Source organism: Natator depressus, chromosome 5 (genome assembly GCF_965152275.1).
Source record: "Natator depressus isolate rNatDep1 chromosome 5, rNatDep2.hap1, whole genome shotgun sequence".
Lineage (NCBI taxonomy): Eukaryota > Metazoa > Chordata > Testudines > Cheloniidae > Natator > Natator depressus.
Window position 1 is genome coordinate 14,059,214 of NC_134238.1, and position 18,522 is coordinate 14,077,735.

Here is an 18,522-nt window from a genome sequence, read left to right on the forward strand (position 1 = left end):
AGGGAGGCTAGCCCCTGCCTATGTGCCACCACCTAAGTCCCATTTAAGAGACATTTTTATTGCTGAAATGGGGGGTAGGCCTAACGGTGCTGGCTCCCTGTGTGGGAGGGAGGAGGTGGGGTCACCACAGTGCGTAATTCTGGACACCATTCTCTCCCCCAGAGCAGTCACCCACATGAGAGTAGAAACCCAACGAACTCACACAAGTTCTTGGCACGGTTCTGTCAGGGGAACGGGATTCTGTCCCCACCACCTCACAAAGAGGCTGAAGGTGCCAAGCCCAAACCCCACAGAGCTCAGCAATGCTGGAGGCCAAGGGCCTCTCACTGCTTCCTCCTTCTCCTGGCTGACTGCGGCTCCTGCACAGCACAGAATCCGGATGGCTAGAAGCGCCCCCAAAACCAGGACCCTCCTGCAGTATTGCTGGGAGCCACAGAGTCTGGCTATGCCGCTCCCCCCTCCCCCCACACACATTCACCTCACCTGCCCTTTCCTTTTCGAGCTGGAACCCTGCAGAACATCTGGAGTACTGTATCCAGTGTTGGGCCCCACACTACAAGAAGGATGTAGAAAAATTGGAAAGAGTCCAGCGGAGGGCAACAAAAATGATTAGGGGACTGGAACACATGAGTTACAAGGAGAGGCTGAGGGAACTGGCGATGTTTAGTCTACGGAAGAGAAGAATGAGGGGGGATTTGATAGCTGCTTTCAACTACCTGAAAGGGGGTTCCAAAGAGGATGGCTCTAGACTGTTCTCAGTGGTAGCAGATGACAGAACAAGGAGTAATGGTCTCAAGTTGCAGTGGGGGAGATTTAGGTTGGATATTAGGAAAAACTTTTTCACTAGGAGGGTGGTGAAACACTGGAATGCGTTACCTAGGGAGGTGGTGGAATCTCCTTCCTTAGAAGTTTTTAAGGTCAGGCTTGACAAAGCCCTGGCTGGGATGATTTAATTGGGGATCGGTCCTGCTTTGAGCAGGGGGTTGGACTAGATGACCGCCTGAGGTCCCTTCCAACCCTGATATTCTATGATTCTATGATCCACGGTAACAAGGCTTCTGTGGGGACTGGCAGACCATCCCGTAGCAGTGGTAAGCTCCCTTCTTTGACGCACACCCACTGAGAGCCACAGGCTCCCCTCCGCGTGTAGAAGTTAGTAGTGTATTATTTGTATAGCAGTAACACCTAGAGAGCCTACACAAAATCAGCCCCCCCCATTATGCTAAGACTGTGTAAACACGGAGTAAGAGACAATGTCACAGAGAGCTGGCGGATTAAACAGACAAGACAGAAGAAGGAAAAAGACACTTGCGGAAGTTCCCACACAAGGTCAGCGGCAGAGCCAGGAAAAGTACCTAGATCTCTTGACTCCCACATTATTGATTCCATCCACTGGGCCATGCTACCTATCATGTTGGAGAAAGCCTTCCAGGGCAGGCATTGTCTCTTTAGCTGTGTTTGCACAGCACCTGATCTGGGTGCATGAGAATAGATTGTAAATGGCTCGATCCATCAGCCACTTGAGGGGGGCCAAAGATCCACACTGGGTTCGTGTGGACTGCAACAGCAACTTGGTCTATGCTGGCAGTGGCGTGATGGGTATGTGTAGCTACATCCCATGACGCCACAGTGAAAAAGGTACATTGTGTCCAGTCCACACTGCGGTGGGTAGCTCCATGCAGCAGTGAAAGGCTTTGGCAGAGAGGAGGCAGCGGGGAAACACTCTGCAAGCAGGCAGGTGACGGGACAACACAGAGCTTAAAATAGCAGTGCAGACAGGGGAAGCGCTGCTTGGGGGTGCAGAGACACGTGTCAGGTACATACCCTAAGCTTCTGGTGTAGCTGTATGCCACTCTCCTGAGCAGTGCCTCACTATCTACACCGTTATTTATACCCGTGCCGAGGGCAGTGTGCTGTGTAGGTACTCAACACGTAGCCACAAGTGTAGACCTACCTTAAGCCGGAGTTAGAACAGGCCCAATACTTCAATAAGAGCTTAATCCCATGCAGCAGAGGTGTGGTCAGTTGGGAGCCAAAGAGCAAAGTAAAAGCGTGGTGCAGAAGATGGAGTGCAGGGCAATCCGAGCCTGCATGCGTTAGCACACTGCTGTGCAGCTGCCGAGTGACTCCTGCCTATTAGCAAGAGGAGTCAGGCTCAAGAGGGAGCAAGGCTATTTAGGCGTTGCTCCATTCAGCGGTGCAACACCTAACTGACTTGGGAGCTGTCATAAATATGAAGGGAAGGGTAAACACCTTTAAATCCCTCCTGGCCAGAGGATAAACCCTTTCACCTGTAAAGGGTTAAGAAGCTAAGATAACCTCGCTGGCACCTGACCAAAATGATCAATGAGGAGACAAGATACTTTCAAAGCTGGAGGGGGGGAAACAAAGGGTTCTCTCTGTCTGTGTGTTGCTTTTGCTGGGACCAGAGCGGGAATGCAGGTCAGAACTCCTGTAAAGGGTTAATAAGCAATCTAGTTAGATATGCGTTAGATTCTGTTTTGTTTAAATGGCTGATAAAATAAGTTGTGCTGAATGGAATGTATATTCCTGTTTTTGTCTTTTTGTAACTTAAGGTTTTGCCTAGAGGGATTCTCTATGTTTTGAATCTGATTACCCTGTAAGGTATTTACCATCCTGATTTTACAGAGGTGATTCTTTTACTTTTTCTTTAATTAAAACTCTTCTTTTAAGAACCTGATTGCTTTTTCATTGTTCTTAAGATCCAAGGGTTTGGGTCTGTGTTCACCTATGCAAATTGGCGAGGATTTTTATCAAGCCTTCCCCAGGAAAGGGGGTGTAGGGCTTGGGGGGATTTTGAGGGGATTTCCAAGTGGGCTCTTTCCCTGTTATTTTTGTTAGATGCTTGGTGGTGGCAGCAATAAGGTCCAGGGACAAAAGGTAAAATAGTTTGTACCTTGGGGAAGTTTTAACCTAAGCTGGTAAAAATAAGCTTAGGTGGTTTTTCATGCAGGTCCCCATATCTGTACCCTAGAGTTCAGAGTGGGGAAGGAACCTTGACCGGAGCCTAAGTCCCATTGGCTTCTAACTCCTAGAGACTGAAGCTTTGCTCGACGTTGCAATGAGAGATATGTGAATCACCGATAACCAATTTGTTGGTTGGATGGCCAGACTGGACAATGGAAAACAAAATTGCTTCAGGGTGACCCAAGATCATAGAGCCATGGGATAGATGGGACCGCAAGGGTCATCTAGTCTAACCCCCTGCCAAGATGCAGGGTTTGTGGTGTTTAAAGGTGAATGTTTTCCAACCTTTTTGGCAAACCGAAAAAGGAGAAAAAATTCATTTCAAGTTGAACGGATCTTTTTGTTTTCTAGGGTTTTTTTTCAACCTTTGAAAAAAAAATCTGAAGTAAAATTTGACCATAAAAGTGTTGAAATTGAAAAATGGAAGTGTTTCATTTAGAAAATGTCGAAACAAAATGTTTTTATTTTTTTGAATTTTCCTAATTTTTTGTTGTTGACCGAAGCAATTCAGCGAATTTGATGTGAAGTCACAAAATGTTTTGGTTGATCCTAAACTGCGTTTTTTTGTGAAATTAGCTTTATCTGCAAAATCACGCACTGCTCTCATTGCAATGCCTAACTACCTTTCAAAATCCGGATCTGAGTGCCGGATGAACGTGAGGATGATGCTGAGGACTAGTTTCCCTCAGAAACACCGATTCTTGCCTCCACTCCACCCTTTCGTATCCTGCACACGTGAGTATGCAGTGGCCCCTCAATTCATGAACATACGTCAGTGTACCTTGCAGAGTAAGGATGGTTTCTTGAATAGGGGCCTGGGTTTGCAGGGAGCTTGGGGTTTATGATCACTAAGGCTTGGTCTATACTAGCAACTTATGTCAGTGTAACTATGTCACTCAGGGGTGTGGAAAATCCACACCACTGAGCAGTGCAGTTATAATGACCTAATTCCCACTGTAGATGGTGCTAAGTCCGTGGGAGGACTTCTCATAGCTCATGTCTCTCAGGGAGGTGGATTACCTACGCCAATGTGTGAAGCCCTCCTGTCAGCGTAGACAGCGTCTTCACTGACGCACTAAAACAGCGCAGCTGCACCGGTGCAGCATTTGAAGTGTAGACAAACCCATAGCCTAGAGGACTTCACCTAGCACTTAACTCTACTGCAGCCCACATGGAGCATCCATTGCACCTTCACTGGAGACTGAACCCCAAGCAAGGACTTGCAAGCTCAAGCCCTAAGTGTTGCTGTTTTTTCAATGCTCTGCAAAAGGAAGCAGAATTTTCCATGGTGCCGGTTGGGGCATTGGGATGCAAAGTGGCTACAATCAGAATATCTAGGACACTGGCTGTTTCAGGTTATATTTTATTTTGTCCAGGGGTGTAAAATGTGCAACAGGTATGTTTATAGGACTGCCAGCTCATTAGCCAATAGGAATTGCAACCAAAAAATAAATCAAACCAAAGAAATCTAACCATATACTGCTCTACAGCAATTAGTGCAAGTCAAGTAAAACATTGGTTCGACACATAAAAACAACTAAAAAGGCATTTCCAGGCCACAGGTATTATACACTGTGCTGTGAGGTGGTTACATTTTTCTCTCAGGTGTGGGGGGAGAGAGAGTGGGAAAGCGCCTAGTAAGCATATTCAAGCTTAGCATTTTTGACCCTTTCAGTCAGGCCCCCCTTCTGCCCCCAAAATCACAAGTGTGGCATAAACAGCACAAGATTTAAAAAGAACACTAAAAGCTGGGGTCTTTTTTATTTACTTTCTGGTTGCATGCAAGGGACATTGTCAAGCTTTTCTCTGCAAGCATGAGTACTATAAACTTACTGTTTTGATGCAAGCTGAGATTCTCCTGTAATCACCTGACTCCAGGAGTTGGGGCTTCAAGTGAAACACTGACTATCTTGAGACTCGTGATAAAATAATGAGAGTTGGAAACACTGGTTCCTTCACCTGTTATCTGTGCAGTAGCTTTCTACCCTCATGCACCCAGCCAGCTACTCTCCCCAGCAAATAGGGAAGGGGACTGGAGGCAGAGCTGCTTCCGTTCTCCAGCTGTCCCTGCCCATTTGTGGGGTCACAAGAAACTCCTGCTCTCCTGTCTGTATAGAATGAAACATTCTGAAGGTACGTTCTCTCTTTTGCCTTTGCACAGAGACAAAAGAAAGGGGACGACATTATTTTCCTAAGCCTGACAATTGTAACTGAGAGTGCTCAGAATTTGGCAGAAACTGGCTCCCTATATGTTTGCATCACCAGATTTTCAAAATCGTGGCCCCTACAGACTCATAGACTTTAAGGTCGGAACGGGTAGGTTTACACTGCACCTGGGAGCATGTCTCCCAGCCCGGGTAAGACAGACATGCGCTAGCTCTGCTTGAGCGAGCACGCTAAAAATAGCAGTGTGGGCTAGCTGCCTCAGTATGGACCCAGGAGGTTGGGCAGCCTTGGACTCAGGCGGCTAGACCATGGCACAATGTCCACGCTGCTACTTAACTGTGCGCTAGCTCAAGCAGAGCCACCCGGGCTGGGAGACACACTCAGTTGCAGTGTAGACATCACTTATTAGTGCATGCATCATGACAGAATGACATGTCCCCCGTGTGTGTGGATATAGGGCAAATATATTTTGTGTGTGGGAATTATCCACCAGTTTATCCACATCTTTCTGGTACTGGGGATGATGGCTGTCTGACCAGACAATATAACTGAACTACTGTGTGTTTTCTTATCCGTTAGTAGGTATATGTGGCCAACTGGGAAAGCTGACCTGGGCTTAGCACTTATCCTTTCATTTGATTAATTGAACATGTAGCTACTCAAACATCTGGTGTCTCAAGGTGACTTACCTGGGGCTCTACCAGGTGGATAGAGTTGTATGTGGTTTCCTGTCTGATTTCTAGTCACTGCTCTTATGAGGAAAGTTAAACTTTCTCTTGGTTTTGGTCTTTTAATGTATTAGTTCCACTTTTCAGGCTTCTGGACTTTTCTAAAAAATTGAGAGCTATGTCGTTCTTCAACTGTGACAAGAATAATAGGCCCTGAAGTCAACGGGGCTACACAAGTGCTTAAAATTAGGCATATGCTTAAGTACCTCTAGTATCTGGGCCATAATTAAAAATGATGAGAAGAGGAAGAAGATGCCACCTCACTAGGGTGACCAGATGTCCCAATTTTATTGGGACTGTCCCGATATTAGGGGCTTTGTCTTATATATGCAACTATATTACCTTTCCCCCATCTCCTCAGCCCCGAAAAAAAAAGTGTCCCACTTTTCCACACTTGTTATCTGGTCACCCTACACCTCACCAGTAGCTCAGAGAGAATGTGGCCATCTCTAGTTCCTTCCAGGCAAAAGGCCTGAATCTGATCTCACACCAGTTGAAATCAGAAGGGATTTCCTTGCAACTAATAGAGTTATACTGCTATAAATGCTATCAGCCTCAGACTCTCAGGGAGCAGCTGAAAAGAACGTCATTGACAGTCACGGCTGACATGCAGTTCATGATTAGGAGAGCAAGGCCGAGTTATGGAAGGGTTATGGAGAATGCACAGTGAGATGCTCCCTCCAATGTTTCACACACACATGCACACCTGTATATATACCTGTGGCCCAACATCACCGCACAACATTGAAATGTAAAGAAACTGCAAGGCAGAAATAGAGTCTGTTATATTCCTTCCACCATGAAATGATCTCAGCCAGCTACATACAACCAAAATGAGCTCATTCAGGAAAATCAACCTTAACTTCTTATCGTAATAATAACAACAATGGTTTCCGTTAACCATAAACATTGCAGCTAGACAATTAAATACGGAGCAAATATTTTACAAAAGCCTTTGGAAATCGCCAAATTTGTATATTCTGCAAACAAATTGGCATTTACATGTTGCTGTAAAAACTTGCCATTGGTTGGACTTCTGGAACTGTTTGGCTTTCCAATGTTTGCCACACACACAAGAACCAAGTCCTGCTCATAATTTAAGAGACTCAATTAATACTGTTTAATAAGTATGTAAAAGTAGCTTGTCTTTTTAAAAAATGTATAGGTTCAACAAAAGTTAAGGATGATTGTCCCATGATTAACTAAGGCAAACTTGTTTGGGTATCTTTTTTTCCTTTCTTTTTTTTTTGTACATAAAGCAATCACATAAAAATAGTTATAAATAGAAAACGTCCAAAGTTTTTTTCCGCACAAACAGGAAAAAAAATTAAAAACCAAAAACAAAATTAAAAACAAAAACACACCTTGCTTCAAGTTCTTGTAGATTATACAGTACTCAGCATCTTTGGATACTTTACATGACTCCAAATTGTAGACAAAAACACCTGAAATAACCAGTTGTCTGTAAAATGTAGTTTGTAAAAGAAGTTGGTACATATACAAAAAAAAGTTTGATGCAGTTTTAAAAAGTTTTCTTTCCAGTCCCCACTTTTCATTGCACACAGGGTCTCTGTGAATTTATTTTTGGGGGGCAGGAGGAAGCTAGAATCAGGCAGTTCATCAGGATCATTCTTTTATATGTGTTCTCAAAGCGGAAAGGAATTATTTATGCTCGAAGTGCTTCTTGACAAAGGGAATCATATGTGAGAGCTACTTCGAAGAGGGTGCTCATTTTGTCCCGTGGATGTAGCAACGTCAGTGGTCCGGTAGAGAAACCCTCCTTGAATTGTGACTGAAGAACAGTACCTTTAATGGATGAACTGAAATTAAAAAAAAAAAAAGAAACTATGGTCCTCTGGTTCTCTTTGATTCTGCTGAAACCAAAAGATAACAGTAAAAAAAAGAGAGAGCATGCCATAGTTTTTAAAATTTACTTTTTTGAGCCTTGATTAAACTGAAAACCAGTCTCTGTATTTGCATCAAACTAACTGCAGGTCACATCAGTAGACTGTTTGTTAAAAAGTTACCCCCACTGTTTAAAAGGGGAAAATAGAAGCACATTGCTATCAAAGCCTTCTTTCAGTGGAGTATCTCATATTTTATGTTGTAAGCCCTATATTTCTGAGCTGACAAATGCTGAAGAAGTATGATTTCTACTAGCACTCAGTGGCAGTCGTGTTTTGTGGACTCTTTAGTATAATAATTTTCAATCAGGATCCCCTGAGCAATATCCGAATCCTTTTCCCAGATGATCCTATACAGCAGGGTCTTTGTATGCTCAGCATTTCGTCAAGGGATTCTGACATGTGACATATTTGCTAGTAATTAGTAATGACCCTAGGCCAGATCCTCAGCTGCAATAAATCAGCATAGCTGCAAAGAGCAGCATTCATTTGCACCAGCTAAGAATCTGGCCCATGTCGAGGCCCTTTCAGACTGTTTTGGTCATTTGATTACGGGGTTAAAAAAACAAGGAATTTAGAAGTGGCAAAAAAATGGTTTGCCATCTTCACTGATGTCCAGCTAACCATCTGGTATCATGAACGGAGAGCAATGGAAATCTCCTTCCGAAGCACTGTCTTGACCTCCAAACTAAGGCAAGTGATGTTTTCAGAAGCATTCAAAAGACGAGCCATCTGCATCCTGGAGCTTGACCCTTTCCACTCCCTCAAAACTGGATTCCAAGAACTAAGGGGAGGCTCTACTGCTGGGAGGAGACAAGCTTGTCATGTCTTATGCCAAGGGTCCTACAAATGGTCTAAAAGGACACCCCTAGCAGATTGTGCTGGTGGAGTCACTGACAAACTCAACCTACATTTCCTAGTACAATCACAGAATAATACCAACAGCAGCACCTCATTCAGAAGAATGTCCATTGTCTGCTCGGGTGTGGCTCCGCCTACCATCCTATGGCACCGTCTAGATTCACATGGGTGACCAATTGTTTCTTTGGAATGAGATGAGGAGAGACAGCAGGTGAGAATCAGAGAGAGTCGTTCACTCTTTAAGAATGGTACAGAACGTACCACACCCAATGCATGGGTAGAGCTGGTTTAGTTGCTAGCCTCAGAAATTGGGGCCACATGGTTTAGTCCAGGCAGTCCATTGAATCCTGTGCTCCAAGGGTCAGGGAGAGGGAAGTATGGCCGTGCCGAGATGTTCTCGTTATGGTCCAGGGCAAAGGCAAAGATGCCCCTGTTCCTTTCCATGTCCAGGTGCGTCCTCCCAAACAGCTTCATTTGGGTTTCTTCGAACTGGCTCTCTAGATCTTGCAGGTTTAGAGCGTTCTTGGCCCCACTCATGAAGTGCTTGTGGCTGGGGCCTGGAAGGCACATGGCCGTGGTGCCAAGATGGCTGCTCATTTCCTCCAGTGTCGGAGGCATCATAAAGCCTTTCTCATCTGGCTGGCCATTCTGTGCGAACAGCAAGCTGGCTGCCCTCCAGGCTGCGGGCTTGCGCCCCCTCCTGGGCCTGGATATTCGACAGCTCTGCCGCTTGATGTGGCGGTGGAGGTGGTCGGAGCGAGTGAAGCTCTTGTAGCAGAATTCACACTGGTAAGGCCGGACACCCGTGTGAATGCGCATGTGGTTTTTTAGGTCGTAGTTGTGCACGAATTTGGCATTGCAGTGTATGCAGAGGTATGGCCTTTCTCCTGTGTGTTTCCGCATGTGGATTTTTAGCTTGTCCTGCCTGAAAAACAAACGTCACAGCCACCTGTTATCACTTGAGCACAGACACTTCAAGGGGTGCTGTCACATTAAGCCCCCCCATGTAGCCTTTATTTTTTTTAAATATACATAATATTAAAAAGGCCAGTGCCAGGGAGGAAGAATGGTCTTGTGGTTATGGTATGAGATTGGCACTCAGATCCTAGCTCTGCCATCATCTTCCTCTTGACCGTGAGCAAGTCACGTAATCTCTTTCTACCTCATTTCCCCATCTGTAAACTGGGGATACTCATGCTTCTCTACCACCCCAGGATATTGTCAGGAGAGATACTTGGGAGGCACTAAGGCCCAGACCTCAAAGCTATGCAGGCACCTAATGCCCACTGATTTCAATGGGAGTTTAACACCTATATACCTTTGAGGATTTGGGCCTAAGACAAAGTGATGAAGGGTCACATAAGTACCCGGAGAGGTAGGTTAAAATTCATCCCTACCTAGAACTAATCCACCCACCCACTTGCTACAGATAACGTGAGTTGGTGTTTCCACACCACACTCTCACTTTCCAGGCTGGAGATCATTTGGCTCCAACTCTGTATCCAAAATGTTGTGATACGTGCAAGTCTCTTGGGTTATTTGACAATCAAAAGTCTAACATTAAATGCTAAAGGAGGAAACAAATTAAATAAGACCCATTTCTACAATGATGGATCCAAGAAATCACCCAGCATTTAATGACCAGGCTGAGGGACAGCAGGGGAAGAGTGATATTTATGTAATTACAAATTTTTAAAAAATAAATTAGCAGATCTGCATATGTATGTCAGGTGCTTTGGGGCTGGACTCCCTCCCCCTAGCCATTGCATGTTGCTGATCCTCGCTTGTCAGCTGTTCACAGAGGTAGTTACAGTCCCTGCCTTGGACAGCACCTACCACCCAAACCTGGTGAGACGAGCTGCACAGCCTTCTGGGAAAAAACATGGCAACACTGTCTGCTCTGGAAGGGTGAACTTTCACCCATCTACAGAAGGTCAGACTGGCACATGGCTCCAACAGGCAGGGTATGTAGCTATGGAGAAGACACTCAGGGTCTCCACGACCTGCATACCTTGGAGTTGAGCCTATGCCAGCTCTGCATAGGCCACCATAGAGAGGCCATTTGGGGAGGAGCAAAGGCATGGCCATTGGGTCCATGCTTAGTGAGAACCAATGGCCACAACCCACATCTATGGGTATGGACTTTTCCAGCCCTGGAGTTGGAAAAACCACCATGGAGGGGCTGTGGAGCTACCCCAGGCCCTGCCAGTGGGTCAGATTTTCTTCCACCCCATCCCTGCACTGCTCCCTCATGCGAACCCCATTCACTCAGGCTTTCTGTAGGCTGGTGTACAGATGTAAGATGCATGCCCAGGCTCCCTAAGGAAGGCATTCTGCTGAGGCTCAGCAGAGGTGTGGTGGGGAAGGCTGGAGATGGAGCCATCACACATCAGAGCAGATCTGAGCCCCTAGCATGGAGTGTTAGTAAACCCTACCTAGTTCTATCTCCTCCCAACTTCCCAAATAGCTTCTACTGAGCAGCATCAGGAGGACACATCCGTGGCAGCATGGGTCCTGCAGCAGTAGTCCTGTAACAAGGGGACACAAGAGGTGCAGCTGTCCATGCATCTCTACCCAGGAGGGGGCGAGCAGGGAAAGCAGATATTTAACTTTCTGAGCTGACACCCCAGCTACAGTCCATAAGGCACAGCACGTAGTGACACGGCAGACAGCCATTGACATGGCTGCAGTGGTATCCAAGGCACCGATCACCTTGGGATCTAAGCCCCGATGGTGGCATTGCCACAAATGAGGCAGCCATGTAAGATCCCTGACCTTACCGCCTCTCATTCCAATGGACATAGATAGCATGGTGCACATCGCTATCTGGGAGTGGTGGGCCAAGCTTCCCTACAGCACAAGAGCTTATCTCCATGGGAAATGTTTCCAGCGATGGCCATATAATGATATCAGTATGGTTAAACAGCTGTAGTTATATGGTATAACTCGCCGTGTGGGTGTGTTATAATGGAATAGGAGTGCCCCCATGGGGGCAGGGGGTGCATTACACTGGTATAACTCTACCAATTTAAATATAGCTTTCCTGTATAGATGAGCCCTAAGGTCCATCCTAACAAACACGCCGACCATGCTCACTTCTATTTGACGAAAGGGAAGATCCCATAACACCAGCTACACCGGGCCCCTTCGGCACAGCTGCTTTCAGCTCCGTGCAGGCTTCAGAAAGCTCCATCTAATGGCATCCACAGAACCATCTGCTCTCTAACCCACAAGACCAACGAGACAGTTAGCCTCTGGCTCCAGCAGGGGGCAGTACAGAGCCACACCACCACAGGGACAAGTTCAGGGAGGGACGGGGCGCCTGCTTCTTCCAATGCAGCTGGCCTGCTCCACGGACTGGTGTCATGGCCCTGCCGCCTCCCTGCCCCCTTCAGGGCAGGCGGATGAGGGAAGTCCCCTGAGGTCAGGGACTGCAATTGTGCCAGGTCCTTGGGCAGGTGATGCAATGGGGTGGGGAGAATTTCCTTGTGTTGCACCCATGTCAAAACCCGGCCCAAGGAACTCAAGCAGTAGAATTTTAGCTGGGAACAATCTTCGAACTCCCTTTATCCAGAGCATGTAGTGCTGGCGAAAGGCGGCAGATTTGCTGCCCTGGCAACTGAGGCTGTCTCTAGCTACAAAGGAGGCGTAGCACAGGCAGATTTCTCCCTACTGCCCCCACTGATCTACATCAACCACGGCACGATGGAGAGCTTCCGTACCCCTGCCAGCGGTGCCGGGTAATGCCAACGGCACACAGCTTCTGGGCCCAGTCCTGGGAAATGCTGAACACTTTCTGAGAGACGCTGGGAGCCTTCACCTCCCATTGACTTCAGCTCCCAGGATCAGGCCCTTTAGAAGGGACTTTCCCTGGCTAGTGTGGTGATAATGCTTTGCATATTGCTACGTGTGTGCCCCAGGTTCAAATCCTGCTCCTGATCTTTCTCTTCCCTGGCTAGCTGTAGCTAAGAGCTCTGAGAAGAGAGTGTGCTCTCCAGAGGCAGGCTGCTGTATTGATCACCAGCAACCACTGGGGCAGATTCGGGGCGGCTCATAAGTCAGTGGGCTCCCATGGGGCCAGGGACTGCTTCTTCCTGGTGCCCATAGGGGCAAAAATCAAAAGGGGGGAGGGGGACCCCAGAGCACATGGCCCCCAGCTGCTTTGCTCTGGTTAGCAGGGCTGGCCAAGCTTGCAGCAGATCACATGCATCTTTTTAAAGGGTGCAGTGCTCTGTCCCCCTCTAGTGGTGGCTGGGCCACATATAGATTGAGCCTGCTGCAGCCTTAGCTAACAGGGTCTTTGAGTTCAAGAAGTAGAGGCTTTAAAATCCCACAGTCCCAGGTTCAATCCCCCTAGGGCTCTCTAGCACTGCACATGCAACAGATGAGAGGTTTGGCTCTGCCCCATTACCACCGACTCTATCTATGAAATTCTGCCTTTCCCTTGCTGTTCCAAAGTGTACTTTGCACTTATTGTTTTCTAGTTATTTCATGTTCTTCTAAAAGCCGCACGATCACACCCTTCTACTTTCAGATCCTGCATCTGGTCCCCTACGCAGTCAAAAGAAATTGTTTGACAAAAATACAAGCAAAAAATTAAATAATTTCCTATCATCAAAACCAGAGATTAACATCCACTGGGAAATAGGATGACCTTGGTGAGATTAGAGAGACAAAGTGGGTGAGGTAATATCTTTTACTGGACCAACCTCTGTTGGTGAGAGAGACAAGCTTTCGAGCCACTGTCAAAAGCTTGTCTCTCTCACTAACAGAAGTTGGTCCAGTAAAAGATATTACCTCACCCAGCTTGTCTGTCTAATATCGTCGGAACAACATGGCTACAACTACATTTGGTGAGACTGGCATTGCTGATTAGTGCATTTTGGTGAAATATAATTTGGTGCTAAACCTTCCCTTTCTGTTATACACCCAATGACCACGAGGTGTCACACGAGCTTGCTTTTAAATATGGTGTTTCAACTTGTTAAGATTTTGAGATCGTTGCAGAATATGGATAGGTACATTTTACACTAGTTAGTTGTTTACAGTAATATCCCAGGGACTTACACAAAGATTTACAGTTTGGCACATACACTATCTAAATTAAAGGGATATTGTGCAGCTCCAAATCTAGATTTTGGTGAAGATTTTTAAAAGCACCTATTGGATTTAGTAGCCAAATAACATTTATTTCTAAAATAAATATTTTTTGGAAAAGTCTAAAACCAGTAGAAATGTTTCGATGATTTTTTAAAAAATCCAATTGATTTTTTCAAAAAAATGAACATTCTCCTACAGTGTTTGCAAATCTCAACATTGCAGCATAGCTCGAGATCCTAAAAAGTGAAAATGCCTAGCCAATTTCTATTGTCCAGAATGAAGAGAAAGGCAGTAAGGAAACAAACTACATAATAGTAGAAAGTAAATCTGATTTCTGAAATCCCTTCAGTTTTATTTATCTAAAATGTTTGTAACATGACTAAGATTTAAATTATATTTATATATGCACACACAAAAACTACATTAAAAGAACATTATTAAGGCTGCAAAGTCAAGCACTCAGAAAGTTAGGAAATGCCAGAATTAAGATTGGGTGAGGTAAGAGAGTAATTGATAGCAGTGACTGACAGAAAAGGAGTACTTGTGGCACCTTAGAGACTAACCAATTTATCTGAGCATAAGCTTTCGTGAGCTACAGCTCACTTCATTGGATGCATACTGTGGAAAATACGGAAGATGTTTTTATACACACAAACCATGAAAAAATGGGTTTTTATCACTACAAAAAGTTTCCTCTCCCCCCACCCTACTCTCCTGCTGGTAATAGCTTATCTAAAGCGATCACTCTCCTTACAATGTGTATGATAATCAAGGTGGGCCATTTCCAGTGCTGGAAATGGCCCACCTTGATTATCATACACATTGTAAGGAGAGTGATCACTTTAGATAAGCTATTACCAACAGGAGACTGGTTTTGTGGGGGGGGGGGAGAAAACCTGGATTTGTGCTGGAAATGGCCCACCTTGATTATCATACACATTGTAAGGAGAGTGATCACTTTAGATAGCTATTACCAACAGGAGAGTGGGTTTGTTGGGGGGGTGGGGGGGACCCTGGATTTGTGCTGGAAATGGCCCACCTTGATTATCATATACATTGTAAGGAGAGTAATCACTTTAGATAAGCTATTACCAGCAGGAGAGTAGGATGGGGGGGAGAGAAAACCTTTTGTAGTGATAAACACCCATTTTTTCATGGTTTGTGTGTATAAAAACATCTTCCGTATTTTCCACAGTATGCATCCGATGAAGTGAGCTGTAGCTCACGAAAGCTTACGCTCAGATAAATTGGTTAGTCTCTAAGGTGCCACAAGTACTCCTTTTCTTTTTGCGAATACAGACTAACACGGCTGTTACTCTGAAACCAGTGACTGACAGGGGCGTCATTTCAGAAAAATTCCTAGGGGGAGGGACGGGACAAAGTTATGTCAGCATATAGAACATGATATGTGATTATATTATATCTTGCAAAGTGTGGGGGAGGGGGCGGGGGGGCACAAAAAGCAGAGCATATAGACCAAAGTCAGGGGCAAACCAACACTACTTTTGCCCTAGCAAGTGAGGCCCCTGGTAGTCAGCTGTCATCCTCACGTGGGTCAGCACTAGAGGGGTATGGCTTCTTTGCCAGTGGGTTTCACAAATATTTGCTGACAGCAGAAGAATGGTAACACTCAGGAATCTTGGGTTCTGTTACAGTCTCTGGAGGGGAATGTGTTCTAGTGGGCACAGAATCTTCTGCCCATTCCCCCCTAAAGGTGACCACTTCTGCCTAGTCCCCTCCAACATGTCCCTGTCCCAGTCCTGTTCACCCCCCACCCCAGTTGCTTGTCCTAGTCCCATTCTCTAAACCTAGCCAGTCCCACTCTCCACTCCTCAGGCTTCTCATCCGAGGCCCATTCTCTTTGCCCAGCCAGGCTAGTCTCACCCTGGGGGGGAGGGATAGCTCAGTGGTTTGAGCATTGGCCTGTTAAACCCAGGGTTGTGAGTTCAAGCCTTGAGGGGGCCATTTAGGGGTCTAGGGCAAAAATTGGGGATTGGTCCTGCTTTGAGCAGGGGGTTGGACAAGATGACCTGAGGTCCCTTCCAACCCTGATAGTCTATGATTCACCCCTCTGGACTCCCTATCTCAGTCTCACCCCTACTCCCAGTCTCCTTGCCAAGCCATTCCCAGCTTCCCCCATAGCTCCTTGTGTCCAGCATCTTTGTCCAGCTAGTTTCAGTCTCCCCCTCCCTGTCCCTCATCTGATCTCCCCTCCTCCCACATTCTCCATCCCCACTGGGTCCCTGTGCCAATCTCCTTCCTTAGGCTTCTCATTCAATCTCAGTATTCTCCTCCACAAATCCTTGACTGAGTGTCTCTGCCCATCCAATGCCAGTTCTCTCCCCACAACCCAGCTCTTCCTCACATCTGTCTCCCCCCCGCCACACACTGGTTCTCAGCCCCAGTCTCCTTGACCAGTCAGTCCCAGTTCCCTCCATCCCAACTCCCAGTCCATTTCCCTCTCCTCCTCCCTCCCATCAGCCTCCAGTCATAGCATGGGTGCTGATTCTGTGGGTGCTCCGGGGTTGGAGCACACACGGGGAAAAAAAAGGGGATGCTCAACATCCACCAGCAGCCCCACTGATCAGCTCCCCCCACCCCAGCAGTGTCTTCCGCCCACTGCGATCAGCTGTTCAGTGGCATACAGGAGGCACTGCGGGGAAGGGGGAGGAGCGAGGGCAGGGTGTGCTCAGGGGAGGGGACAGAGCAGGGGCAGGAAGAGGCTTTGCAGGGATGGGGCCTTGGGGGAAGTAGTGAAGTGGGGGCCTTGGGAGGAGCGGGGAAGTGGAATGTGGGCGCATATGCATCATAGTATCTCTTCTACCTCTTGTTTCTTGTCCCAGTCTACTCCCCCATCTTCCCTGCAGGAGCAGTTCTTATCTCATCTGCATTTGAATCTGGCAGCCTCCTCCTCTGCCTAGGCCTAGCAGAGGGGTCATTGAGAACACAGGAGAGACAGGCTCCCTGCTCTCAGTTCATATGCCCAGCCCTGGCACCACCCAGAGCTGCAGTTGCAGGCATAGTCCTGCTCCACCGTGGTGGGTGGACTCTTTGGGAAATTTAGCTGCTAAAATCTAAGTCTCTACTGAGCATGCACGAACTGCGATTTTTCAAAGGCTCATAGCTTGACCAAATTTGGGTGGATTTTCATGGGGAAGGCAAAACGCATATCCCTGACACAAAGGCGGCTGCCCTGCCAAATTTCAAGTCCCTCCTCCAAAGAAAAGGCCATCAGAATTTTTTAAAATGGGCAAAACAATGTATTGTTCCCTCCCAGCCTCGTTCTCAGAAAGAGCTGGACCATTTTGGCTGAAATTTTTCAAAGCCACGTGAGGCAGACACCTGGCATGGAAAATTTCACCTCAAGTGGTTAAAGATTTGCAAAGTTATAAACAACTGAAAATGGGGTCCTATAATGGGAAGTATCAGGCAACCTTAACAAGCTACAGCATACCAATTAGGTTCAGTTGTCACCGATACTCTTACAATACAATATAATTTAAAAACAATATAATTAAAAAAATATTATAGTAATATAATTTTTAACCTACCGAGATCCCTTTTCTTGACAGACACTTTGGGTGCCAGAATCGTATGCTATAGATTCAGACCATTACGAACAACTGTCAGTAAGATACAATCTGCACATGCCTCTACAACGTGAGTTACAGGAGTATTCTATGGATAGCTGTTAATAGAAGCCAGTGTGTTATACAGCAGGAGGGTTTTACTGGCTTGTTTTTCTATTTTTTAATAAAAATTATCAGCTTACTTTTTTTTTTCTTTTTAAAGCACTTTCAGGTGATTTGGAAGCATCAGGAGATGCACAAACGTAACTTACGGAACCCCTGGATCTTACCTTTCTTATCCACCCTCTCTCTCTTTGGTTTGTCACACTCACTGAATGCACCCTGTTTCAAAAGAGACCCCACTCCTGCACACACTTATCCAAGTGTTTGCCTTTGAAAGTCCCCCTTTAAGTCAATGGGAACACTCGGTGTGTAAAGTTAAGCATGAGTCTTTGAAGAACTGAGGATTTAAATTATGAAATCTTTGGGGCAGAAAGGTGTCTATCTGGGGGTGTATACAGCACCTCGCACACAAGGGCCATGATACTGATTAGGACCTTGTTTGCTACCACAACACCAATAATAACAACAAATTAAAAAAGGGAGTCATTCTGGCTTGAAGACTCTCTCCTTGAGAACTGTGGGCCTGGCTGGGACCAACATGGCTACAATGCAGTGAACAGGACAGCTAACACATTGTCAGTTTTCTCTAGTCCTCCAAACTTTCAAAAACCAGACTAGAATCTAAGCAATCTTCATTTAAAACAAACAACAACAACGTCCTATTAAATTAGCCCTGTTTCTTGCAATCAGATTTACACTGGAACAAGAGTTCACAGATCCAGCTGCAGAATTGGGGCCTTAATCTATTCTTTAGCTGGAGGGGATTCCCGGCGTTCTGCAGTGTTCCCAGAGCACTGCAGCAACACGTGGCAGATGTTTGCTCAGGAATTCTTCCATGGGCATCACAACCACCCTAGTCTGGGTTTAAAAACTAATCACAACTAATCAACATTAAACCAAACATTAAACCAATATTACAGTAAAAACATACCTGGCCTTCTTTGTAACAGACAACCCTTCTCCCTGCGCATTAAAGCTATTTCAAACCCTTTACAAAAATCTCAAGGTTTTTAAATGCCCACTTTGTTCAGTGTATCAGAAAGGGGAAAAAAGGCTTTCGTGTTGTGTGATTAGATGGTATGA

The 18,522-nt window shown here is 46.1% G+C and overlaps 1 protein-coding gene across 1 annotated transcript in view; it reads right to left on the bottom strand.

Annotated features, from left to right (window-relative positions):
- Positions 1 to 4,366: 4,366 nt before the first annotated feature.
- ZBTB7C (zinc finger and BTB domain containing 7C) overlaps positions 4,367 to 18,522 on the bottom strand; it is a 129,764-nt gene continuing 115,608 nt past the window's right edge. The window contains exon 3 of the mRNA XM_074952339.1: positions 4,367 to 9,572. Coding sequence (XP_074808440.1) covers positions 8,936 to 9,572 — 637 coding nt within the window. The 3' untranslated portion in view covers positions 4,367 to 8,935. The remainder of the gene's footprint in view (positions 9,573 to 18,522) is intronic.